This window comes from Nannospalax galili, unplaced genomic scaffold, assembly GCF_000622305.1.
Source record: "Nannospalax galili isolate Female #2095 unplaced genomic scaffold, S.galili_v1.0 scaffold1234, whole genome shotgun sequence".
In the NCBI taxonomy this organism is placed as follows: Eukaryota; Metazoa; Chordata; class Mammalia; order Rodentia; family Spalacidae; genus Nannospalax; species Nannospalax galili.
In genome coordinates this window covers 1,148,819-1,176,801 of record NW_008334665.1, presented here as the reverse complement: position 1 = coordinate 1,176,801, position 27,983 = coordinate 1,148,819, and the positions used below count along the sequence as shown (strand labels likewise).

At 47.8% G+C, this 27,983-nt stretch overlaps 1 protein-coding gene across 1 annotated transcript in view; it reads right to left on the bottom strand.

The window, feature by feature from the left end:
* The window catches only part of LOC103731132 (CUB and sushi domain-containing protein 1-like), a gene marked incomplete at its 3' end in the record, with an annotated part of 1,440,296 nt that extends 1,419,257 nt beyond the window's left edge, over positions 1-21,039 (bottom strand). Inside the window, exon 1 of the mRNA XM_017797230.1 lies at positions 20,375-21,039. Within this exon, the coding sequence (XP_017652719.1) occupies positions 20,375-20,459 (85 nt within the window). The remainder of the gene's footprint in view (positions 1-20,374) is intronic.
* Between the last annotated feature and the right edge of the window lie 6,944 nt (positions 21,040-27,983).

Here is a 27,983-nt window from a genome sequence, read left to right as displayed (position 1 = left end):
AATGTGCTGGGCATAGTGGCACATGCCTTTAATCTTAGCACTCAGGAAGCAGAGGCAGGCAGATCTCCATGAGTCCCATATTAGCCTGGTCTACATAGTGAGTACAGGCCAGTCAATGCTGCACAGAGAAACCCTGCCTTCAAAAGGAGAGGGATGGGGACTGAGGGACAGTTCAATGGTTAAGAGCATTTAGTGTTCTTGAAAAGGAGTCAGCTTTGGTTCCTAGCAACCACATGACATTTCACAACCTGCTGTGACTCCAATTCCAGAAGATCCAATGCTTTCTTCTGTCCTCTACAGGCTCTGCCCACATGTGGTGAACATGTATAAACTCAGATACCCATACGCATACACATAAAAAGTGTTTAAACACCTTTAAAATGTTAAAAATGTAAAATACTTTGGAGTGAGATGATACAAGGAGATGGGAAGTTCTTGCTGACCCTTCTGGACATGGCTTATGTCCACAAGGACACCTCACAGTTTCACTGGGGTGTGATGCCAGTTAACACTCGACTGTAGTAGTTGAAGGAACCCTTGGCTATCCCAACATGGGAATCTGGTGAAATTGAAATTTTGGGCAGATTATTTGAAGGTGCTGCATCACACTGGTGATTAATTGTGGAAGGAGATGTCCTTAGCAGAAATGTTAAATTTATAAAGTTCTTTAGAAAAAGACTCGTGTCAGCATCCTGTGGTATAACAAAATCAACACAGACTGAAGTTTCTTTACATTGTAGAACTTTTCAGTTATAGAAATGAAACTTAAGAGAAGACAGAGGTTGGAAAACAGGGTCCTCGGTTTGCTCTTCAACCCAGAGAATGTGGCTGACGAGGTGACGATTTCGGCCTGTGATTCTTTGTCAGGAGAATATGATATGATAAGATATTGAGCCTCTCCCAAAGATGCTGCTAAGCATCGTTGCTGTGCTCTGGCTCTGTAAACTTCCTCCTAAATAATACATTGCTGTTAGTGCTGATATTGGGGTTTGAGAACCAGAAAGTTATCAGATGGTAGGTTCAAGTCCAAAATTAATGGAGAGCAACCTCAGGAAAGTGGCTGATTGTTCCTGAACGTCTACAAGAAGGCATTCATATACAGTGGCAAACTGGAATCAGTCTTCTTTGCCAAATCTGCAGTAAGTGCTTAGCTGCCAAGATAGGCAGAAGACACACAAGAAAGTTGATATGCATTACATTCCATGACCAGAATTCAGGAAAGAGCAATGGCCCGGTGATTTCAGAGCTTCAAGATGACTTCTCTTTTCAAAGGAGCTCTGAAGGCACCAGTAAACGAAGACTCAAAAACAAAAATTTCAATTTCCACGAATTAAAAGGAATGTGTGCTATGTATCATTTGAGGGAAAAGCTGTGTGTTGAGTTCAGTTCATAAGAAGTTAGAAAGGAAATGGAAAAGTACATGTAGATACACACCCCCTCCTGCTACACAGGTCTCACTGAATTCAGGCTGCTCTTTACAGTCATCCGTTTATTGACGAGCAAGTTACTACTTTGCTTAGAATAGAATGTGGGAATGAAAGTAGAAAGTCTAAACCACATCTCAGAAGCAGAAAGCAGAATCCAGGAAGGTCCCCAGAGGAGGATGGAGCAGATCACTAATAAGACCTTGGAGTCTAGAAAGATCTACAGAGGACAGAGGATGATCAAGTCACCCCAAGTCTAGGAAGGTCTCCAGAGGATAGAGCAGAGTGTGAACAAGACCCCCAATTCTAGGAAGGTCCCCAGAGTTCAGAGCAGAATGTGACCAAGACCCCCAAGCCTAGGAAGGTCCCCAGAGGACAGAGCAGAGTATGTACCAGAAATCCCCACAGCTGTCTCCTGACACAAGGACTTTGCTGAGTAAGGCAGGCTGGGCTGAAACAGCAGCAACCCAAGAACTGATAAGGGACCCTGTCCTCTGCGTCTGCCTTCCACGTGAATGCAAATGAACTCAGTGGCCAACTGCTTCAGTGGGTGAGGGCACTGATAACCCTGCGGCAGGGTCCTAGGTTGTGCACTCACCATCTGCAATAACAGGAAACAAAACAGAGCAGATACAGATCAGGGGCTCAGAGCAATCCCACCAGGAGGGAGCGTTGCTTTCTGTGCTTCTCAGATTGTCTGTATCTGATAAAAATAATTTTATTTACTGAGGAAAAAACTGCTTCAAAAGAAGAAATGTCCAGGGCTGTTCTGATTTGGTACAGAGCTTGTGCATACTTGCAGGTAGTAAATCACAGGGTCAAGAGTTGCCTGATCATCACCATGAGGAGACCACAAATTCTCCTGTAAGTTTTCACTTATAAACGCTGGAGCTGCTGGGGTAACTACTGAAAGCTAATTCTTCTCAAATTTCTTTCCGTATATCTTACTTATTCTCTCTAAGCACACACATCATCAAACCAGAGAAGGGAGTTTAGAAAAATATAAGGAAACTATTCATTAACTGGAATTTTTATTAAAACCTATAAAATAAGTTCATAATACAGACATAAAATGGCATAGTATTGGGTTATATGCTTTTCTACAATCACAAAGTTCAATACATGAAGCAATTCTTCAGACTGATTTTCAGGAAGTTCAAAAAAATCCAATTATTTAACAAATACAATAATTTAACAAATACATCTGTTTTGGAACTCACATTCATCCACCGGCATTATCCACAAAGAGATGGCGTCTCACACAGTATTGCTGCTTTGATCAGCCCCGCCGCCCCCTGGGTGCCTACCATGCCCTTGTTTGCATCAGGTTTCACTTAAGAAGTAAATCTGATATGGTAGATAGATTGCACATCGCTTTTGTCCCTGGTCTCTTATTAAATATTCACTGAAGTAAGTGCTTTTGAGCATCACTGTGTTTAGCAAGATGTAGAGATACAGGGCCAGTCCACTGAGGATGGGAGGGAAAGGCACTGCACTCCCAGGGCTTTCTGAGCGGTGGGAGGGGTGTGTGTGGTAGCATTATCTCCTGATTCTGCCCTTTGTCACATGCCTCTGTACTTGAACTGATAGCCATGAACACTGGACGAGGGCTCCTTTCCATGTGCCAAGAGAACATTTGTGTGTTCTGGTAACCATCTCTGTATATTTCTCTCAAGCTAGAGTATGTCTGTCAATCGCTTTCACTTAAACTTTTTCTAGAATGTTATTTTAGCCTTCCATTGTAGTTTGACTGTTTTCCACCAATGAACCCATACATATACTTATACACACATATAATTAATTAGATAGTTCCTCCAGCAGTCATGTAAGAGTATAAACAATTCTGCAAAGATAAGGCTAGAACTTAAAACTCCACTCCTGAAACAAGGCAGAAGGTTCTGCCACTTTAACCTGGACTGAAACACAGATGTAGTTTCAGGAGCTCTTTCTGCAGCCAGCCCTGGGGAGTGTGCTGAAATGGTTTCTAGCAAGAGGAAGTCACTGCAAGTGAGAGGTGTGAGCTCTCCAGCCCTGCTCATCCTCACGTGAGAGGTAAGTGCTCTCCAACCCTGTACATCTGGAGAAACGACTGCCCCTTTCTGGCCTCCTTCTTCCCATGAAAACTGCTCTGAGCTCATACAGCTCACTCGCTGCCCTTTTGGACTCAGTTTTTTTGCATCTACATCCATTCCCCACCCTCAGCTTCCTCACACGGACTGGAGCCCCCAGGACCCACTTGTTGAAGTAAGGCTGAATGAACATCTCTTGGAGAGCCCCCTCCTGGAACCAGGCTACACAGCTACATGGTAGACGCTGCCCGGATTTGCTCGCCAGCCAGGACTGTGCAGATGGGGAAAGTAAGAAGCCCAAAGCAAGACCTCCACTGAGCAAACAGCACAGACTAGCAGGGTGCTCCGCTGGGAGCCCGCGGTGTGCCAAGGAAGAGGAGCTGTGCGGCCAACACTTTGGTGTGTTTGCTCACAGGCTCGTGGGTTCTGCCCACCCCAGCTTCACTCATCTTGCAGGCCCTGTGGAGTCTCTGTGCTTTCAGGTTTTCAATGCTCATGTTGCGTCAGTCATACCAGATGAGAGAGGCAGCCAGCCACCCATCAGCCACGTCTGGCAAACTTGTCCAGAAGTACACATCTGGGGCTGGAGAGATGGCTCAGAGGGTAAGAGCACTGGCTGCCCTTGCAAAGGACTCAGGTTAGATTCCCAGCACTTACAGGTGACTAACAACTATCTGTATCTCCAGGGGAATTCAATGCACTTTTCTGACCTCCACAGGCACTCCATGACACAGGTGCCCTTACATACATGCAGGTAATGTACTCATACACATAAAAATAATAAACAAAATAAGTGACTATCTGGATCCTGGCCATTCGAGTCCAGGTGATGTGTCCTGGAAGTCTGACTCATGTGGTCCTGGAAGAGCTATCGACTTCCAATGACACAAAGTTGGATGGTTTCTGTCACGACCTTCTGGATCTCCTAGGCACAAACGTTCTAACCCTCCATAGAGGCGGGAACATAGAGCACCGGGTGAACACACCTCAGCTTTCTGCACAGGGGCTCATCCACCATGCCTCATGACACAGTGAACCGGGCACCTCAGCTGCAGGACAGGTCAGCGCTAGGACTGTCTCGACACTTTATTGGTCCATATTTAGTTTGGGAGGAATTGGGGAAAGAATGCCTGTTTCGTGACTGGTCCTCATCATTTTAATAACCCCAGAGAATCCCCATTCCACAGGTGATTCCTGACCTTCGGGGAAGACAGACTTAAAGTGTCTCCTAGCAAACAACTGATCTAACAGTGCTTTGCATGTGGTGTAACTGGCAAGTCAAATCATTTCAAACATTCTTTTATAGAAGCAGCATCAACCGAGCAGGTGGATAAAACTGTTCCTGGAAGCCAAAAGATGCTAAATGAAACTTCCAGTTCCAGGGTGGGGATCTCCTCACAAATTGTTGGCAAGAGAGGCTCTGGAGCCCCACAAGGCAATACAAATGATTGGTGGTTGTCCTCCAGACCTAGATGGTAAGGCCCCATTGCAAACACATCACAAGCTCCAGCCACAGAAATGGAGAAACCATGCTGGGGCTGATCTGGATGCTCCTTCCCTGCAGACTGCCCCTCACCGTACCAGAGGCACCCTGCAGAAAGCTGACGAATAACAACAATGTCGTGCCCAGCCCTGGGCTCTGTTGCAGCACTGCTGGCCAGCCAAGCAGCGAACCCACTGACGCAGCAGTGACAAGCCTGTTACAGCGATGACCCCACTTTCTGATCTGTTTTAGGCCCTTCCCCAGTAGGGAGTTCACCGCGTCTGATACTGTAAACGTGACTGAAAGCTCGAGGTTGGCAAGGTCCTATGCTGTGGAAGCGATGCCACTGCTGTTGGACATGGTGTGTCCATCAAATTGCCTTCTAAATAATTAAGTTATACCCATAATGCTCTGTCTCCTTTGATCAGAGAAGTTCGCACAGGTCACCCATAACTGTAGAGACTCAGAACTAGTCAGAGTGCTGAGACTCGGGGGCTGACTCAGAGTGGCTCAGCTACTAATGAGGGAACTGCATCACTACCACTGCTAGAATCTAAATAGTGGAAGAATAGGCAGCAGGAATGTGAGCTTGGTGGGAAGGGATGGAAAGCTCCCAGGCACTACATGGCATGGACACCCTTGAACTCACAGCAATCATGATTTACTGCACAAGACCTAGGCAACATTGGGGCCCATCAACATCCTGTTATGTGGCGTTGGGGGGGGAGCTCAAGAGTCCTTAAACCTCTCTGAAGATCTATAAGCAATTAATCATTGTGAGGGAGAGAAGAAGAGATGTTTTCTCCAGTGGTATAGTACTGGAGCGGACCTCCTGCTTCTGAAAATAATCTCTCCCCCATGTTTCTATCAGGAGCCCTAATAACTCATTGGGACACACAGTCAGAGCACTGCAGAAACAGGGACAAGCAGATCCTGGGATCTTGCTAACCAGCCAGACTAGCGACATCCTCCTGTGGCCTCTGTGGATACATACACATAAATACATATGGCACACACAGTACACAGACACACACACACACACACACACACACACACACACACACACACAGACACGAGCTCAAAGTAAAGAGAGATTAGTTAGTCCAGGAAAAGAATGGAATCAGAGGAAGTAGAGGGGAAGTAGAGGGGTGGCAAGGGGTAAATATGATCAAACTCTACGTCTGTGTGAAATGTCAAAACGAAGCTCGTTATTAGGTTTGCTCAATATATACAAATAAGGCATATAAAAATAGACTCAGCTATTTTTCTTGGGGAAAACTAAGCAGTTAGAACATCTACGGATTCACTCAAGTCACAACGTTCCACAGAGCCTATGGGATTGTTCACACACAGCAGCTCCGGCTCCAGGCACACGCAATTTCCGAGTACACTGTAAAGCTTCCTGCCACCTTCCTCGTGGGGCTTCTCACAGCCACCTGAACTTTCAGAGAGCCCTGGTCCTAACTGGCATTTCTGACACTCGGCTCACAGACTTACTGATTCCTTCAAAGCAGAATCTGAGGTACAAGTTCAGAGGAGCTGGCTCATCTCCTCTGCTGTGAGTGCTTGTGTATATGTCACTGGACCTCACTGGCAACACATTTTTATCTGTCCGGAGCATATGAAAGTACTTTGCACACTTCAGGGCACACTACGGATGGGCTCAATTGTTCCTAAAGTTGTCTAATTCTGTGGCCATACACTGTTGCTGATTTCCATTTACAGAAAATTCACTTCAGGAACAATGTTTATCCTGACACAGCTTCCAAGGGCATATACCTTACAGTGATGTGAGATGCTCGCCCTCAGTGATGGCAACAGGACAATAACTAACGTATTATACTTGCCAACACCAAGCACTATTGTGTCCTGTGTGTGTGTTTAAGTGTGCATGTGCGTATACAGTGTAGGTGTGCATGCGTTCCTTTGTGCACACGTGTTTGTGTTATGCACATGAGCATACACGTGGAGGCCAGAGATCAATACTAAGTGCCTCAACTGCTCTCTACCTTATGTGGGGGACAAGATCTCTCCTTGAAACTAGAAGTCATCAGTTCAGCTGGGTTACCTGGCCAGTGAGCCCAGGGCTCTTCCTCTGCCCTCTGCCTCCCAAGCTATGAGATTACAGGCATGCTACTGCCATACCTAGCTTTTTACCCAGGTCCTTATAGGTGTTCGGTTGGTACTTCCTGGCTGAGCCATATACTCAGATCCCTGCACCATCGTAAAATATGCTTTTGTCTCTAATCTTTAAGCTCTTGATTGCAGCTGTTCACCTCCTTTGCAGAAAGAAACTAATTATTAGAGAGTTTGCTGTTTCCTTAGGCGACACAAGACAAGGACCTGGGCCTGGATGTGTCTGCATAGCCCCAGGCTGTCTGGTATATTCAGCAAACCTTCACACACAGCTGTCCTCACCAAAGTGGAGCTTGGGAACAGGATACTGGGATGAATTCTCTGGTCTTGAGGCATTGACTTAGGGACAATACAACATACTGCCTTCATTTCTTCAAAGCAAGCCCATCTCTTCATTTGTTTCCATCATTAAGAAACTGTCTATTGAGTAGTCATAATAAAGTATCTGTCTGAGTGGACATGATAAAATATTCTGTGGCCTTGAATGTGCTGAGTTTTTCAGAGTTAAGTGTTTTATGATGACAAAGTTCTACTGACATAAACTGCATTACCTGTGAAGACAGGAGCTTCAGGACAAAGTGCTCTTCAGAGGACTAAATACATTACTGTAGTAAAGTATTTGACAAGCCACAGAACCTTTTACCCCATTTCTATCCTGGGTTGTGCGGGACCACCAGAAGCACCGGGCCCTCCTGAGCCTGGATTGCCGCATCTCCAGCTGTCATGAGAATCGAGTCTTAAACTTAAGCCCAGGCTTTGCAGGCTAAACTGTTTGCCTCAGTGAGTAGCTCCGGGTACGCTGGAACAGCCAGGGGGCCAGTGATCCTGAAGCAAAGCTGTAGGTGGAAGACAGGAGAAATGGAGCCCTTGCCAGCCGTGGGACGGGAGCCTGGCCCCCACCAAAAGCCAGCTTGCAGATAGACACCACCTTAAGTGGTCTGTGAATTCAGATTAGACACTTCGTGCTGGACACAAATTCAGCAAGAGATTTGAAGGTCACTTGAATTTTTTTTTAAGTAACCTTTCTCTACTTTGCTCATCAGTGTGGTCTCCTAAAAGATATTTACCTACTCCCTTTTTAATAATTATTTTAAGAAATATTATTTTAGACATGTTTCACACAGTTACACACCAGCACTGTGAGTACCTTTGAGTTTTTCCATGTACCATGCTGAAGCAACACGCTCCCTTCTCCACAAAAAGATGAGATCAAAATATACACACTACTTCAAATTCCGAAGTCCACATTCTAACTGCAGACACACGTTAGTGTAAGCAGTTCAGTTTGCTATTCAGGAATTCACTTTGCCATTTTAAGATGACGGACATCGAACCCTTGTCCAATTATTTTGCCGCAATGGAGAGCGCAAAAAGGAATAAGCACGTTTTACTGCAAAATTCATTACGTTCCTCAGTTAAAAGTCGTATAATTTAGATGTTTGACGGGTATTGTCAAATGACCTCCTCTTACCCCATTCTGATTTTGCCAGATATACAACAACACACAGACATGTTCTCCCGGGGCTCTGGCTAAGGCTTGTTACTAAGAACTGCAGCTTTATAAATACATTTATGGAAAGGAACAATAGTTACCATGAATGCTTTAGAGCAATTTAAAAATCTTTTCCAAGTGTATTTCTTCAGTTTACTCTTTACATGAAGATTGGCATTCCCATTTATGACCCATGTTGTCGGGTCCAGGACACTTGGTTACAGATTGTAAGATGTGTTTCTGATTTCCTAGAACAGCACGGGGGATGCACTCAGTGGCCCCCAGCAGCCTCCACTTTCTATTGTTTATTCCTGGTGTGAGTCCTGTCCTGTGTCTAAGTATGACCTGGGACATAACCACTGCTACAAACAGAACAGTACAAAAGTTGACAATCACACTGTTGTGCACACTGTTTTGTATGATGATGTGTGAGGATATTTACCCAATGTTCCTAGTCTCCCCCTATCCCAGTCTCTACCTCTAAATTTCTAATTCTTGCTTCTCCTTTCCTGACTTTGCATCTTCTTGCAAAGCCTGTTGGGACAAGGGACACCAAATGGTCTCTAAGCGTTAAAGGTGAACTCCGACCAAAAGCCAGCAAGGAACTTCAGTCCTAAAACTAAAGGAACCAAATTGTGTCAAATATCTGAGTGATCATAGACATGAACTCCTCCCGATTTGAGCCTCAGATGGCACTGAAGTCCCAATCAAGTCAGCACTTCTTTGCACCCTTGTAAGGTCCTAAGAAGGGACCCAAATAAGTTGTATAGTGACTGCTGATCACAGAGGCTAAGACAATACACATTTCATCCATCTACACATGGTATTATGCTGCAACACAGAGAGAATAAACCCCCACCGGGATGGAAGGTGAGTTCTCCCTTCTATGAAACTGCATATCCCTTCAGTTACCCCTCGTGGCATCTGGCCCTACAGAGAGGAAGCACATGGGGGCAGAGGACATCAGGAAATGTCTGCAGCCATCCCACCTCCCTTCCTTTTTACTTGGGGCCAACACTGCTCACTGCTGTTAAAGAGCACACAAACACAACAGTCCATGGCTGTACATCCCTTCCTTCTCATGACTTCCGTTCTTCAGACATGAAGCATTGGAACTTCTGCACAGAAGACCTGCATCACCTTGTCATATCGTGTTTCATGTATTATTTTCATACCAACTCACTCTAAAACACATTATACTGTCCATCCATCATAAAAAAATTAAAGGGAAAACACACTTGACAGGAGATGTAAACCATCCCAAAGCTCAATTCCATTTCTCTCCTTTAGGAAGAAGATTCCTCATTATCCCAACATTCAGATAATACACTTCTCCTAATTATCTCCTTGGCTCTAAGGACCACCAGAAAGGTAACACTGTAGCCACTGTGTTTGTAAAAGAACGTGCATGATTAATTTTTCTTTGTTTCATGATCCTCTTATTTTAAATTAAAAGCCTGAAAGACAAATCATAAATATCTAAATGACAATCGTAGGTTGACACATCTGCTGAGAAAGCTCTAATACTAACCATTGTCACCCAAAAAGAAAAACAGGAAAACATCTCGTCTCCCGTACTCGGTCCACGAAGAGCAGCCGTCCTGAGAAAGTGAATCAAATATGGGGGGATCTAATGAGTGGGACAAAAAAACTTCACAACTGGTGATGTGGGCAAGTTCAAGTTTTAGCACGTGAGTAAGCTCATCTGAGGCAGGGATCACGGGAGCTCTTACCAGGGTCTTTCTATAGGGTGTTTCCAACACTTTGTCTGGATTCACTAGAGTCTACACAGCAGGAAGCCACCAGAAAAGGAGGACACGTTCAGAAGATCCAAACCAGTTCCCCACTCGACAGCTAACGATGCTAAATGCAGTGAGTGGGGGAAATGAGAGGGGAGGCCGGGAGGGGAGGCCGGGTGGTCCACTGACGGGAACTTACTAGAAGTGAACTCAAAGTTGCACCTTAGTCTGGGGCACGAGGAGAAAGGAAGATGAGAAACACGATCCACTAGGCAACTGGCGCCACGCTGCTCCAGGTAGGATGCACCCTGTTCTGTGGACACCCCCAGCAGGCAGCCAGAAAAGCAGACTGATTCAGAGTGTGGAGGCCTCCACAAGTCTGCACTTGGGGAGCACACGGTTTCCTAAGAGTCTATTCAGGACTTAAACGGCAGCAAACTGTCCGGAAAGCAGGAGGAGCTTTCCTTTTGTCATCGTACTTTCTGTGACTCTTCCTCTGCAAAGTCATTATGATAAAAACCACAGACTAGAAAGTGCAACGATCAGAGGCCATAGGAGGAAAAATAAGTTAAAAGGCAAGTCTGGTTTAGTTTTTCCAAGAAGCAGGTGCCATTCACAAGCATTTGGCCGAATGGAGGAACAGAAACGGAGGAAGCAAGACCACTCACGTGCACCTAAATGTTTGGGGAGCACCCCCACCTTCACACTTTGACCTTTCTGCTTCAAGGAGCCATGTGTGAATTCCATGCTGACAAGAGCACATCAATGTTGGTTCGTGTATGCACTGCACACTTCAATTGGACCTCCCCATGCTACCAAAACAAAGCCAGGCAGGGCCTCCAGCTCCGTGCAGCTGCTCTCTGCAAGGTCCTCAGTCTTGCCTCACTGTCTTCGTTCCTTAGTTCCTTGAAGCTCCATCATCTTTCACCTCCAGGACAGACTCCTCTCCCGTGTCCCTACAGCAATGATGTCTGTTGCACAGACTCCAAGTGACTGCCTCCTGCTCCTCGGAGAGAGCAGGAGGAACCTCTCCTTTGTCGAGGGAAGAGGAAGGTACCTACACTCTGGGCCTCCCTCCAGGGTATCCAACCAGGCTGTTCACCAATCCTCATTCACACACAGAGTCCTACAAGCCTACTCAACTGTTAACACCTAGATCTGGACTTGGCCCCTAAGGTTTAACTGTAAGAATCATAAATGAAAACATGATAGCACTTTTTTCTAGATATTTAGTGTTATTCAGCAGAGAGGATTTCCCATACAGGTTTCCTGGTGACTTTCCTTGATATGACCTACAATATTTTAAAGCATTAAGAATTTTCAGGGACCACTGCAGAAGAGGGGGTGGAAAGATTGTAAGAACCAGGGGTGGTGCATGAACACAGGCCTCCGGGAACTTGCTCATATGAACTTGCATCAATGGTGGCAGTATGCACAAGACCCTTGCTGACTCAGATAAAAACCCAGCACAGAACTCGGGAAATGGGCAGCAGGCCCCAACTATTATATTATTATACATTATATATTATATGTTAGCCGAGGAAATATTGGCAGCTGATCACTACTAGGTGAAGGAGAGTTGGTCGTATATAAATCTTTAAGGGAGTGGCCATAGACAGGCTGACCAGGCTCCAGTGGATGAACTCACACCGAGGGACATCTGGGGACACAAACTTGACTCCACAGGCCTTAACATATATGACAGAATGCATGACCGCCGGTGGGATGGCTACGGGGGCCTGTGGATGGGGGAGGAGATCTAAATATAATGAAGATGTATGAAATGTACAAAAATTCAATAAAAAATATATTGGGGGAAAAATTTCATGTTTAAAATCCTTACTTTTCAGCAAGCATAGAACCATATGCTTTTAATACAAGCACCTGGAAGGTAGAGGCAGAAAGACCAGAAGTTCAGAAGTTCAAGACCAGCCTCACCTACATTCAGTTTGAGGACAACTTAAGCTACATGAGACACAATCTCAATAAATAAATAAAGAAAAAAATCATATTTTTCTATGTGAATGAACCCTACACCTTGAACAGGTCACCTCAGTCCTTGTCTACAGATGACATCACAAAACAAAGGAAAATCTTCCTGACGAGTTTTCCCTCAAGATGTTCACAATATTTATTTGTGAAAAATTCAAAACAGATGTTCAAAAATTCGCATTTCAAGATGAAATTATTTGTTCAATTGAGTTGAGTCCTTGTGTAAATGTGACCATTCCCATCTTGTCAATGGCCTGCTCCCTTATAAAAAGAACTACCTTTACAGTCTTTTACTTAGCTCTTCAGGCCTGAATGAACCTCACATACACTCTCCCAACAGCAGCAGTAACAAAAATAGATCATTTGAATCATGGTAACAAAATTGCTGATGGCCTTTGAACAGAAAATTCTTTGAGAGAAAATCACAACAGCATCTTTCTCATTGGAGAACCCTTCCTTCCCTTCAGTTCAGCCTGAAGACACCCATTTGCACAGCAGCAAAAGTCTGGGTGTGGTCGGTCAGCCCAGTGGCGGGGAAAGGAAGGGAAATGTCCTCCGAGCCAGGGACAGAGGTGGATGTGCAGACCGAGAGTCTGTAGAAGGCTGAAGGCTCAGGCGTCTCCCCACACTTCACAAGAAAATAAAATTCATGAAGAAAAGTCCCAACTCCTAAGGGACCAGTAAAATGCTTCCTGTTCAAAGCACAGGAGGGTAAACAGAGTTCTCTGTGTAAAGGAAGAGAGACTCTCTACCCATGGAAAGAGAGAATGCTTAGAGCACACAATCGATTCCAAAAGCTTTTAATATATTACAGATCATTCCTCATATAATTCAAATTTTAATCTAACATTTAGCTCTTTCTTACATAACACTAATCACATCAGAGCACACTAAACAGTAAAAGGAAAAATAACATAATTTATTGGAATGTTATTTTTATGTGAAAGAGTATAATTATCCCTTGAATATTCTTCTTGTAATATAAACACTGTGGACGAGGAGCTTGGATTTCAGCTTTGTGGTAAATTTATACTTGAAGAAAGATTAAACAGCACAGAGTGATGAGGTGCTGATAAAGGAGGCATGGACGATACCGAAGAAACATCTAGAATAATTGCAGTTTCATGACACAGCATATTCATCATGAAACCAGTACAGGGTAATTAGCCTGTGAAGGACTGATGAATTGATTATTAGATCTCTGTGCCTTTTATTGAAATGGAAGAGACGGCATATAGTAGCAGAAAACTCTGTGTACTTAAAGTAAAGCATATCTTTTATTTATAATAAAATTGATGCATATCCCATTACTAAATACTGAAGGGGTTACAGACTGGCTTTGTATACAGAAGGCTAGAAAGGTAATTTCCTTGATAACTAGTGCCAGGTGGTGTGTCTTTTAAGTATGAGACTGTGTTCTCTAAATGAGAACAACCTGGGTGCGGGGGCGGGGGCGGGGGGGGGCTGCAAGCGCAGTGGACGTGCCGCCATGTCACACCCACCTACTGACACTCACATGAAGTCCGGGAATCAGCAGCGAAGCCAGGTAGAGACAGATGACGGATGTTAAGGCAGAGGGAATGCTCTTAGGACACTCAGAGCCTCCGTGGCATGGCCATGGCCATCCTCCCTGGGGAGGAGCACAGATGCGTCTCCTCCCACAGAACTCTCTCTCAGAAGCTCTACTGGGGTTCACATGCCTTACTAGTAGCTGCATAGTTCATATCTAATCTTGTTTTTATTTCTGTAGTACTTACATGCCTCCCAGTTTTTTCTTGAATTTCCTTAAAGTTGAAGTTCTCCACCAAACAAAAGGTAATAAACTATAAAGCACTCAGAATTTGACCAGTATGCCATACAATTTAACTCTGAGACTGCAATTGCATTCCCAACTACCTCAGCGGTTAAAACCCTAGGAGTTGGCACCAGTGCCTGGATTGGCTCATGCTTTGTGTCCTGGATCTTATGTCAGTAGCAGCCACTGTTTTTAAGTCATACGGTGGAACATTCATGACGTATTACGTACAGCGTGGCGAAAATAAACTAACCCCGAGAGCAATGTTACAGGAGTGGAGGCTTGTCTTCTCCTATGCGGCGGGAACAGCACTCCGGACAAATTTTGTTCTCATTGCTTTCCTGAGCTGTGACTGGTGCAGCATAAAGAGGCTAAGACAGGAGCCATGAACTCTAAATGCATTAGAGACATGACAGTTCCAGCCATGATTGTTAGCAGGCGTGGGTTTTGTTCAGCTTTGTTCTGTCTACCAAGGAAGTTCTACACACAAAGCCACCAAAGTGGGACAAAACACTGCCTGTGACTCAGGTCAAAGCGGCAGGTGTCAGTCCTCAGCAGGATGTTTGGCCCCCACATTCGGGTGGGCCCTGCTAAAGGAGCGGGGTGCCCTGCACAGGATGGACACCTCATCCAGACAGAAGGAAGATGCATTTAGAGTTCAACAAGTGTTGTTTTCCCCTCTAGCAGACCGCAAGTTGATTCAAATGGCTTAAAGAATACTACAATGGGGGGCTGAGGAGAAGGCACAGAGCTTAAGATCATGGTCTGCTCTTGCTGAGGATCAGGGTTTGGGTCCCAGCACCCACATGGCAGCTAACAACCATCTGTAACTCCACTTCCAGGGACCCAATGTCCTCTTCTGGCCCCTGCAGGCACTGAACAACATGGATGCACTTACATGCATGTAGACAAAACACTCATACACATAAAAATACATTTTACTAAAAACATAAATACTGCAGCTGAACTCCATAGGGGACCAGGGGGCCCATTCTGCATCCACTGGGAATAGACAGGTGTGCACTAGCTCCAGAAAGCTCCCACAACCAGTGCAATTTAATCAGCTCCATTAGACAGTTTCTATGCATTCTTTTTCAAATAAAGGGGGTATTTATTCTAAATCACCCTCCATACTAGGAACTAATTTGACCTTCAATACAGTCATATCAGTAACAGAAGGTCATCTAAGGTCATCCTGAAGTCACTGTGGAAAAGACTTGCTTCTTTGCAATTCAGCCATAAGTATATATAGAAGTGTTTGACTCTCACTCTGATGGCCATTCAGAGAGCATGCGAGTACCTGGCCTTGCAACTGAAGCCAACAGCAGATTCCATTTCTCTTAGGAAGACTTCATTTCCACAAAGCAGAAAGCACCTATTTCTTTGCCTCAGGTTGTACCTCAAGATGGTTCTACTAGGTCAAAAAATATCCTCCAATGCTGCAAGTGGGAGGGACACCACACAGTCTAATCGGTTTGTTCTTCCTATTACCACCGCTGGTCTGGAAGCTCAAGTTCCCACTCAGTGACGTAAGGGTGAACAGGTCTCCAGAAGCCGCCTCCCCCAATCAAAGACCACATAGTGTATGACAGAATTCTCTGCCTTTCCAGACAACATCCTCTGATTTAGCAGTTACCTAGTAAGATCAAAATGAAAGAGAGAAATCCTCATCACATGTGTAAGGGGCATCTCCATTATCTTATAGATGGAAATCAACTCAACCAGAAAAAATGGCCACACAGAACACGTAGCTTAAGCTGCATATGTGAAAGTTGTAGCAGCTTATTTTCACTATGAGCTCAGCAAAAAAAAAAAAAAAAAACTACCAGAGGCACATTTAGAATTCAGTAGAGCATAGAGTGTTTAATATGCCATTTGCATTCTGACAGCTTAGAAATGTCTACACTGGATTTGCTGGACCCTCTTCAATAAGTACTTGGTGGACACTGAGCCTTTGTTGATCTATTTCTGGGAGGAAGCAGAACCATTTTTTTTTTTTTTGACATCTTCAAAGCTGGACTGGTGTTTGTTTCAGACAATAACATGAGACTAAGGCAGCCTTGCCCTGTGGAGGGAAGAGCTGTTTTGCCTGAAGGAACTCAGATGCTGGAGGTGTGCTGTCTTCTCACTAGGCATGATTGGCCAGCTGAGAGTCAATATAAAAATAGCCCTCCCTTTCCTCTTCAAGCCTCTGCTAGTGAGACCCTAGAGGGAAGGACAATGGGGATCCTGAACTCCTCCATTTCCTTCTCCGCACTCAGGCAGTGAGACATCCTGTTTTTTATTACAGAGTTTGCAAAACCCATGACATTCAAAATAAAGACTATTATTCCTTTCTTGAGATTTATTTTGTCTTTATTTACATGTATGTGCGCATATGCCACCTGTGGGCAGGTGTCATGGAGGCCAGAGAGGGTGTCAGGTTCTCCTCACTGGGAGTCACAGGCAGTTATGAGCCAGCTGACATGGGAGCTGGGTACTGAACCCCTGTCCTCTGGAAGAGCAACAAGCTCAGTAATGCTGAGCCATCTCTCCATCCCCATGATCCCCTTTACTTGTTCAAGGTCCTAAAATCTGAAATTAATAACTAAATGTGTACTTTAGAAGCACTTGGAAGCTTTTGACTGAACAGTTGAAAAAATGCATCATCTTTGTAAAGATATAATGAAAAAAACTGATGATTTGCTAAGGAAATCCTGCATACAGAGGGTAACCGCTTTGTGAGCAGCCATGGATTTGGGATGATTTCATGGACACTTATCCACAGGAGGTCTCTGCCTTCACCAGGAGCCAGGCAAGATAATGTGGCCTGTGGCCCAGCACTAAAGAACTTGACCTGCAAATTAAAGGTCGTAGCATCTGCTCTGTCCTAAGAAGTTTCAGGGGGTAACAATCAGAGAGGCATACAGGTTTATTTAGATTTTTCTCCCTGTATTGTTGAGTTCTGAATGAGGTTTTTTTAGGGGGATTTGATGATGTGTGCTTAAAAATTTATTTGCTGGGGGTGTACGGTCCCTCAGAATCACCCCACCTACACTCTATCCTCTCTCCTTTGGGCTGAGATCTCTTTGGGGGAGCTCTCTCAGCAGAGCCAGAAAGGTCTATATTCTCTCCACCCCTTAAGCAAGAATCAATTGAGAAACGAACTTCGCCCAAACGGCCAGTAGACAGATCAGTCCTGAATTAAGGATTCACATCTGAGCAAGGGCTCTGGAAAGATTTATCCCACCTATGAACCAAAACATTTAAAGTCGGTCTCATTTTCTGTGATTCCTGAAAACATGCTGCTTTTTAAAGAGATTCACACATCCGGAATTCGACCTTTAACATCCCATTAATAATCAAAAAGAAAAAGAAAAATCTCAACACCGAATTCCTGGCTCCCTAGTGGCTTTTGAGGATAATAAACTTAAGTGGATGCTAGGATACAGACAGTAATGGGGTCCAACGACCACTACAGACGCGCCTCCACCCTCAGGGCTCTGTAAACCTGTAAACCGGTCAGGAAAGACGCCCCACGCATCAAAAACTCGGCGCTTTACCCCAGCGCGCATCGCCACCTGGGTGCGGGCGGTGCAGCTGCGGGTGGCACCGGCCCTGCGCCCTCTGCCTGAGCGCGCCTCCTTGGAAGACCTTACAGCGCGCAGGCGCCGGCGGGGCGCCCCCCCCCTCCCGCCCCCCAGACCTTGCAGCCCAGTTTTGGTGCTCAGAGGCCAGGCAGCTGAGGTCCGACCATGGCCACCACCCACCGGTGGCTCACCGAGGAGAGCTGCGACCCCGCCCCAGTTGCTGGGGAGCGCACCTGGCACCTCCAGTGCTGGCGTCACCAGCCTCCAGCCAGCCTGCATGGCCACCTGTGCTCGAATTTGACCTCACTGCCGCCCGGAGGCGGATAAAGAAGAAACAGTATGCACCCGCTGCCGCGTGGTCCAGACGACAACGCAGCTATCTGTCCGCCCAGAGTCCGGGTCCCTCTCTGCGCGAGGACGCGGGCGCGCACACGATCCAGCATCAAAGACACGGGGCCTGGGACCTTAGGCTCCACTCGGAGGTTTCCAAGGCCTCCGCCAGGGTTCCTGGTGCGCAGGAAGCGCTCTGCCTCCAGGGCTGGCCCCCAAGCCCAGGACTTCCTATTCTGCCCCGTGGCCACTGAAGCAGCCTCTGCCCACCGTCTGCGCCTCCACACCCCGCTCCCACCTCCGCCTCCCCCAGCGCGGCAGCCCACCCGCGTGGGGGCGGGATCGGTCCGCACACGTGTGTGGATTGTTAAGCAGCCCGGCCGGGCCGCTTAGGGCTCCAGGCAGCAACCTCTGCTAATTGCGGGGGAAGGGAGCTCGGAGTGCAGGGAACTCAGAACTGCGCCCAGGCTGAGCTGCCTGCTTGGGGAAGGAGAAAACCAGGCCCCGAGCCACCTCCGAGTGTGGGGAAAGGGCGAGAAGTTTGGCAGAGTTGCGTAGCAGGTGTATGATCTCCACCAGGGGTTTGTTTGGACAAAGCCTGCTCTGGCGTTTCGAATCCTCCAGCTTCCCACAGTGACACACACCAGCACACAGCTCCTGGGACACAGCCCTCCCTGGACTGGACTTTTCCCTGCCCTGCCTTTCAGTTCCCAGCTTGTCCAGCGAGGTCTGAGGCCGCTGTCAGCCTAGCCCTGCTTGGCCAGTGGAGCCTCCGCAGCCTGTGGGTTTGTGGTGGACCAGGAGCTTTGTCTGGATGTAGTGGGGCGCGTGGTCACGGGAGGGGTATTCGCACCAGGAACTCCCTAAACCTAAGCGACTCAGCTCTTGAGCTACCCTGGACCCACTTAGCTCTAGGTGGGCTCTTGGGCTGCATCCTACAGATACCCATTGTGAGGGCAGATGCTTGGCCAAGGGACCAGCACCAGGGGGACAAGTCTCCCTAAAGGAGCCCACCTGCAATCCTCCCCCTCCCAAGGCTGGTGTGGAGTTTGATGGAGACCACAGAATCATCTGTAGCCTCTTAATCACCCTAGAAATTGGGCCACTGGAGAAATGGAAAAGAAGTGGAAGAGTCTAGAGAGGATTTCATGTAGGGAAGTAGGAAACAAATGACCGTTTAAAACATCACAAGACTTGATTCCAGCCTTTGAAAAGAAAAAGAAAAATATCTACAGAGATCCAGATCTTCCCAGCAGTGTGAGGACGGCGCTGGGGTGCTGAGGGAGGATGTGGAAGCAGGTACTTGCCAATGTGAAAATCAATCAATTTCTCTCTCTCTTAAACAAAATTTGAAGGGCAAATACTCTCCTCTCTTCTCTCTCTCTCTCTCTCTCTCTCTCTCTCTCTCTCTCTCTCTCTCTCTCTCTCTCCTCCCCCCCCCCTTTTGCTCCCTCTCCTTCCCACAGACTAGACCAGTGCACAAGCTGTTGTCAGCCCCGAGGTTGCAGCCTGTAGGCTACTTAGGGGAAACCCTTTCCTAACTCATTTCAAGGAGAAAAATCAAGTTCACAGAGCCCAAAGCCCCAGGAACGGCACAGAAGACCCTTCCCCCTCAGCTGGCCAGACGTATCCAGGGGCTGACCCTGTGACCACAGAGGATTGACCAGCCTCCTGAGCCCAGCCTGCCCTCCCCGCTTGCTTCCTGCACCTCCTCGGGTCTTACAACTTGCAAGCAGCAAAGTCAGAGCAGGGAAGAGGGGCGATCTCATGGGGTAGCTGCTCTGAGCACCTTGGGCGGGGGCGGGGGGGGCAGAGGGATGGGGTGTGATGAGGTGGAAGGCTGTGAGGAGGCCGGGCAGCTGGGGGGCTTTGCCTGGTGGCACAGGAGCCCCAGGAGGGAGCTCTAACTTGCAAGGCCGGCGGTGCCCAGTCGCTTTCCCAGGCGCGCGCGGTCCGGGGAGAAAGTCATGGGAACTCCCCCAGCCTGGGACCCGCCATGCCGACCGCTCGGAGAGGCAGCGCCGCCCAGCACCCGGGCTCAGTTCTACCCAACTCCTGTTGGGTTCCCGTCTTCCTAACAACGCACAGCCCAGAGCCTGGAGAGCCAGCTCGCTGGAGCTGGAGCGAGGGGGAAGGCTGGGCGGGGGTGGGCGGGGGCAGATGAGGGTGGGAAGGAGGCGATGGAAGCTCCTTCTCGGCCGCTGCGTTCCCCCGCGTCCGTTATGGAGAGCCACCCGGCCCCTGCCTGCCGCCGGTCCCCTGCGGTCCCCACATTAGACACTTGCGTTCGCACCGGCGGCCTCGGAGGACTGGCCGCGTCCCCGGTACGAGCCAGCCTGCCTTACCCTTAGCTGCAGTGAGGAGCCCCGCGCACAGCACCGCCAGCACCCGAGGCAGGAGCAGAGTCTTGAATTTCCTCCGCGCAGTCATGTCTGCGGATACTCCACACGCGCAGCACACCGAGGGCTCTTCTCCGACGCCCCTGTCTCCTCCAAGCAACCGCAAGGTTCCGATCGCAGCCCCCAAATCACCAGAGGGCACAGCAAGCCCGCGGGAGATCCCGGACCCGAGCCCGGCCGCGCATCCGACGCCTCCTGTAGGTCTGCGCGCCCGGCTCGCTGCGCTCCCGGAGCATCGGGTCCGAGCCACTGCAGGGCTGAGATGCTCCGAGCCGCGCGCAGCCCCTGGGCCGGGGCCGGGGACGAGCGCCGGCCGAGCCGGGCAGGAAGACACCGAGGCGGCGAGGCTGCGGGAGGGGGCGAGGCGGGGACAGGAGCGCGCGCAGCCGGGAGCAACCTGGAGCGGAGGCAGCTGGAGAGAGAGCCAGCGAGTGGGAGGTGCGGGAGGGGGGGTCGGGCTGGAGCGGGAGGAAGGCGGGCGCGAGCGCCGAAGACAGGCTGCTAGCGGCGCAAGGAGCCGCTGCCGTGGCGGCTGGACTCAACCATCCTACCCACGGAGAGGGGAACGAGGCTGCCACCGCGCAATCCCCAGACACAGCCCGGCCTCGGCCCGCGGGCTCCCCGCACGGTACTCCCGCCGCGCTGCACTCGGCCCCGGCACCGCGGCGCACAGGCTGCAGGACCGAGACTTGTTGTGCGCCCGGGTGGGGGAAGCCCGCGCCGCGCAGCGGGGAGAAACCATGCAACCGGCGACTCACGAGCCCCAGAGCTCTGTGGGGGCAGGCGCTGGCCGGCCTCCATCCACTGAGCTCGCTTTCGCTGCTGACCAGAGCGAAGCCCCTTGCCTAACTTAAGAAAGGCAGGTGGAAAGAGAGGGGGCCCAGCTGGAACCGGGAGGCCCAAAACAATGTGCTTTTCATTTTTTTAATTTTAGAAATTATCCTTAACAAGGAACCACAGGCAGGTGTTATCACACCATCAGTCTGGGTGGTGGTAGGGTTACCCACACACCAACTCCATCTCCAGATAGAATTGAGAAAGAGAGAGAACCTCTAGGCGGCCTGGTCTGACTGTTGACAGGTGTTATCACACCATCAGTCTGGGTGGTGGTAGGGTTACCCACACACCATCTCTAGATAGAATTGAGAAAGAGAGAGAACCTCTAGGCTGCCTGGTCTGGCTGTTGGCACACCTTGGTGAACCCAAACATAAAATCCAGCGCCCAGGAAGGTCTCCCTGAAACGGCAGGGAGGTGAGGGGCAGAGCTCCAAGGCAGTGGAAGTTACCAGAAGGAGCTGGCGAGAAGGACATCTTCCTGAAAGGTGTTAGAGAAGGGCTGCACATTGAAACACAGCAATTACAGGTGAGGGCTGTTGTTCAGGGACATTTAAAGATTTCCCCACTCTTAATCCGGAAGGATTAAGGAATTCTAGAACATTGGAGGAAAGGCGCCATGGAAACCTCATGCTGCCACTCTGGGGACAACCCAGCAAACCAACTACATGACATGCTGTATTGTCCACACCTTGAAATGACCCAGGTGGGCTGGAGGCAGGCTGAGGGCGATTGATCACTGATTCACTACTCCTGCGTTGTGTTCAGTAACAAGGATTAAGTCGTTGACAGTTTCATAATGAGCGATGGGCCCTTTAGTGTTCTAGAGGCCTGAGGCCCATCAACTACAGAAGAAAAAGACAAAGACATAGGAGAAACATGACCAACAAAGCCAGCTGTCCCCTCAGCCTGCCAGGGCCTATCCCAGCCTCTCTTCCCTCTCAGGGAGTTCTGGGCTCCCCAGTAGGGGGCACCAGACTGGATTCTCCCAGAGCTGCAATCTTAGAACTAACTGATTTCAGTTTTCCACAGGGCTGCAAAGCTTCTATGCTTCCCCCCAGTAGGGGGCACCAGACTGGATTCTCCCAGAGCTGCAATCTTAGAACTGATTTCAGTTTTCCACAGGGCTGCAAAGCTTCTATGCTTCGGTCAGCCCTGGAGGGAGAAGAGGACAGAACAGCTCTGTAAAAGCAGAGCTCCCACTGGACAGCCTGGTTCTATTCTGCAACATGAAATAGATGTGGATTGGAGAGGGTCACCCCGGTGTGATTTTAAGTCATCCCCCAAATGGTGCCTACACTTCAGCAAGTGGACAAAAATGCCTTTTAAGACCCATTAGAGGCTCCAGTAGTTGGTCCTGTGCTCCTCAAGATACATTGATTTCCTTCAGGAGAATAGAGCTGACGTCCCTGTGAGAAATAGTGTCCTGTCATCCCTCTGCCACTCCTAATGATTCGTGTCACCAAGAAGAATTTCTGCCATTAAAAACTGTTTCCAAAAATCTCACCATCCTTGTCTGGGACACACAGATGGTGTCAGGTTATTAGTGTCCTAATCGGGAATGCTGAGAAATCAACACCTTCGATTCAGATTCATGGTCCCTTCATGGCCACATGCTTAAAACCCTTTTTCTGTTAGATCCATGGAAGTGCACAATTGTAACTCTAGCACTGAGGTCAAAGGGTCACCTGCAGTTCAAGGCCAACCTGGTCTACTAAGAGTTGTAGGCTAGCCAAAGCAACATACAGAGACCTTGTATCAAACCAGTGATAAAAAAATTTTTGCCATCTTCAGTGTAAAGAATGCCTTTGAGTCCAGTCACTGAGAAATGACAGTCTCAATAAATGAAAACCTTTAATTTCACTTCTGCTGCTTCTGGGGAGTTCTTCCTCTGACTGCATCACATATGAGGAAGTTAGCGTGACCTTGGCAAGTTGCTGCTTGGTCCTAAGTCTGAGAGAGAGGAAAACGCTATCCAGGAAGAAGTGCTGATTTGGGGATGAGGATGTGTGCGATAATATCGAAACTCTCCCCCACCTCAACATCCAGGAAGCCCTGTAGCCTGAAATCGTGGGACTCTGCTGCCATCTAGTGCTCTGATTTTCTAGCTAGGCATCTGCCAGGAAAGTCACTGTCTGGTTTCCATTTTCCACTCTGGTACCTACCTATTTGGAAGGCCCCTGCAGGATCCACCTTCTGTCTTCATATGACCATATCATTGAAGACTGTCACCTGGATCCTGGATGCTCGCCCTGTCTTAGCTTCTTGCTGGAGCAGGATCTCCCTCAGATTTAGGTGCTCATCACTTAGGCACTGTGGTGCCTATGTTGTGCCCCTGTCTCAGGGGAGTTCAGTGGAACGTCACACCTCCCAGTGCTGTGAGACTTCCCTTCCTGTCCTGGAATGTTACAGCTCTTCATGGATTTGAACCCATTTCCCATCCTCAGGGTAGGCGTCTCCTCAGCCTCCAGAATTTGTGTAGAGAAAGACTTTCGGCCTCAGGACAGGCACCGAACAGTATAATGAAAAGAGGAAAGACGTTCCTGATGGCAGCAGAAGGCTCGAGGCAGAGTGCCTGTGAGATGGAGTCACCCGAGGGGTGGGATAGAAAACATGGTGCTTGAGATAAATATAGATTGCTTTTTAAAATGTTCAAATGAGAATGCTAATTAGCTGAAGAACCCTGTGTGTATGAAAATCTCAGAGAATACTGTACATTTCTGGGATGGCTACATATGACTTTGGCTTCTTTAATTTCATATTTGAACAACTGATGGCCATGAAAGGGTCGTGGGGGGGGTCTTTCCTTACTAGAGGGTTGTGTTAAGCATGCACAATTTTTGTTTCTCTAAATTCGTGACCTACAGAAGACTATGGGGTAGCTTGCAGAATAAAAACAGGAGTCAAGTAAAGACTTCCCGTGTTCAAAGGCCTTTGACACACAGGCTGATTGGATCGGGGTCCTTTCCCACCCCTCCCTGTCCAGTAGTGAAGGTGGCTTTGGGCCACCCAGTGACTGGCAAGAGACCACCTCCTATTAAAGCCAGAATCACTAACTTGACTCGATATGCCTTAACATATTTGACAGATTGCATGAAATCCAGTGGAGGGGGTTACACAGGGATGCGGATGGGGGAGGGGAGAGAAAGATGATTAAGATGATTTGTATGAAATGCACAAAAATTCAATAAAATATGTATCAAAATAGGCAGAACTGTACTTGGGATGTTTGTGTCCACATCTAAATCCTGCTCCTGCTGCCCCATCCCCACAGCAGAGCTCACTACCTGGAGGGCGGGCAAGGCTCTTACCTGCTCTGGCCTCTGTGCTCCTGTGGCTGCCTTAACACAAGACCAGAAAGTCAGACATGCTCACTAAGAGCAGAGCACAGGTCCTTTGCAAGTGCCCCTGGGGCAGTTTTCAGAATACATCACTTCCCAAGCCACCACCACAACAGTGTAGGGACAAATGATGATTGCAAGGATGTAGTCATTTAAACAACTAGCTACATGGCTGGATTCCTGCTTCTCTGTCATCTTCCCAATAAAGCAACACTTTAAAAATTCCGTGTGTGTGTGTGTGTGTGTGTGTGTGTGTGTGTGTGTGTGTGTGTGTGCCTTTACGATGAGGGAACTAAAAGGACAAATGAGGTTTGGTGGAGGCTCACTATAAATGATCCACTGTAAAGAAAGGGCAAATAGTGGCCCTTTTGTCACCATGAAGGGACATTACCTGAACTTCGGGTGATCCACTCTCACCAATCACTCAACCTGGTCATCCACATTTTTAAAATACAGGTGGCTGACTCTAACCCCAGAATATCTGATGCAGCAGATCAGGAATGGAGCTCAAGAGTTCACGTTTCTAACAAGACCAAGGCAACAGGGATGCCCCAGAGCCCACACTGGGGACCCCTGGTGTGATAGATTGACCTTGGAGCCTAAATGATCTGCTAGAATCTCACATCTGTCATCTAGGCAGGAGCCCTTACAAACAAACCCACAAACATAATCTCACGTGTTTCCTCACCTGATGTAGGTTGTGACCGTTTCCTCGTGGATTTTGTTGGAAAAATCAAACAGAGAAACAGTGCCCGACACACGGGAAGTTCTCAAAGAGAGCATCTTCCATTTCTGTGTAGCCCATCTCCAAAAGGAAGGAGCAGCCCAGATGGGGAAGAGCATTCCCATCTGCTCCAACTCGTATTTTAGGATCTCAAACTGGATTTGGGGAGAGAAAGGCATATTCAGTCACGGCCTCCCAGATTGTGTCAAGGCGAATCCAGCAGACACCCAGGTGGGGAAACACAGGTTCCTTTCACTCTGACTTTTAAGATCAGTTTGCTAGGCAGCTTCACACTGGGCCCTTTCCTAAGGCCTGTGGAACAGGAGTGAACTTGAAAAGCTACTCTGGAACCAGGCACCGAGTCACTCTGCTGTTCGTAGAGTGCTTTCTTCCGGCAGCAAAGAATGCCCAGTGCAAAGATGCCGTGCACCGCCACCAGCTCGGGCTGCTTCTGCAGGTCAGTATAGCACGGTGACCCGGAAGCCCTTTGGGAATGAACATTGTCAGAAAGCCACAGAGACTTCCATCGTCTGTCACATCCTCATGGACTTGAATACTGGAGGGGCTCTCATCACAGCTACAGTCCACTGTGACTCCACTTCCGTACCCGTGATGCAGGGTTTGGGCTAATGCATATACTATGTATCACGTTCTGATTCCCTTCACATCCCCGAGTCACCATCCTCCTGATCTTCAGATGGCCCAGAAAAGAAAACCTTTACCGGTGGCTTCTGAGTGACTACAGTGAGTTCCCTGTTCAGAAAATATGAAAAATTATTTTACCCAGGGAAATAGCCAAAATAGCTATGATAAACACACACACACACACACACACACACACACACACACACACACACACACACTCATTCCTGCCATTTGGAATGCTGTTGACTGCACTGGTCTGTCTCTGAACTTCAATGAATACAAATGGCTCCCACTTACTACATTTCCTTCATAAAATATAAGTTGCAAGCTGGTCACAAAATTAAAAATGACCAATCTGTGCTCCCAGACCTTGAGCTCAGCCCTCAGGAAGAGATGGAGCTATCCGCCCATGGGTGCTACAACAACTTCCTCTTCTGATGGCTGATCCCATCTGGCAGTTCCCTGATGGTGTGGAATGCGGTGCTCTCTCAGTTTAAAATGCTCAGAGCAGCCTTACTTACACTTGCAAATGGGGCTTTGTGGCCTATGGCTTTCTCCGTGACCTGGAAGTGTGCACATCAGGTGGCTCTTGGTTCTGCAAGTTCCTGCAGATAGGCTAGACCTCTAGGGTAAGTGTAAAAAATGAGCAGAAACTCAGAGTGCTGGTCTTGTTATCTTTCAAAGACTCTGTGCCCCATGGCTCAGGAGAAACACTCCAGGGCAGTGTCCACAGAGGGGAGGCCTAGGGAAGACAGACAGGTGGGTAATGAATGGCCCAGGAAGGAGAGGGCCCTCCTGAAATGTCACCTTTCTTTGATGATTGACCTTAAAGTTAGGGGAATCAGGTGATTACTTACAGGTAACATATTTCAGGTCTCCCAGTCTTTCCTAGTCCATGTTCACTTCTCAGAAAGCCATCTCAGTTCCTTCCTGAACCGTGCACTGGATGAAGACAGGGAGGGGGTACGGTATGTACCCAAGGGGTCTCCCAAGGCCCGGAACCAGGATCTCTTGCAGTTGAATTGACATTAAACCCATATTTTCTTCCTGTCCAAACCCACCTCTCCTGTCAACCTTACATATGTACAGAAATTCCTTATACAGACACATCTGGATTCTTACCAATCTGAATCATTATGTTAATTCTTCCACTTCCTAACAGGTTAGTTTACATTTTACCTAGATTCAAATGTGAATGTCTAGTCTCTAAAGAGTACCTGGTTTTTGTAATTCATCTGATTGTTGGGAGAATTAATTGGATGATGTATAGAAAATGCTGGATTTGAATTTGAATAGAAATGCAAGATTAGCTCCCTCTCTCTGTTCTTTTTCACTTTACCTAAATGTATTTTTCCCTGAAGGATTGACATTCCTTTATATTGATTGAAATAAGAGGTCTTAAAATGTTTGCTGAAATTGTCTATGTAAAAATCTTTCCTATTGGAAAAATCCTCTTTAAAAGACAAGTTATCATCTTCTGAAGTCCTGCAAAATTGTCAGTTCTTGGAATATTCCTTTCACGTGTGGGCAGTGCCTTCGTCAATGCCAAAATAGTTGGTAATTGCTGCCTAACAGCAGCATGAATAATCTCATAGCCACACTGGATACCTGAAGCCTGTGGGATTCTGCAGGAGATGTTATGGTGGTGGGGAGGTGCAGAGCCTTAATAGGAGATGGGGAAGGAGCGTAGTAATATCTTCCAACTCGGAGTCTGATATGAGCATGTGCAGAGCTGAGAAAATAGAGAGTGAATCCGGTAAATGATTACCAGAAAGCGAAGTCTAAGTCCTGGCCTTGTTCACTCCATCCCAGTACCTCCAGAGATTCTCCTGAGGTTCCTCTGACATCTTAAGACTTTGAATGAGCCTTCAGGAAAGATGAGAGCCAGATATGGGCTCACAAGATGAAAAGAGATTCACGGTAAAAAGAAGAAAGATGTGCACAGGTTTGGAGGGATAGCTATCCAAGGAATTCTAATCACATTTATATCGAGTGATTACAAGATTCATTC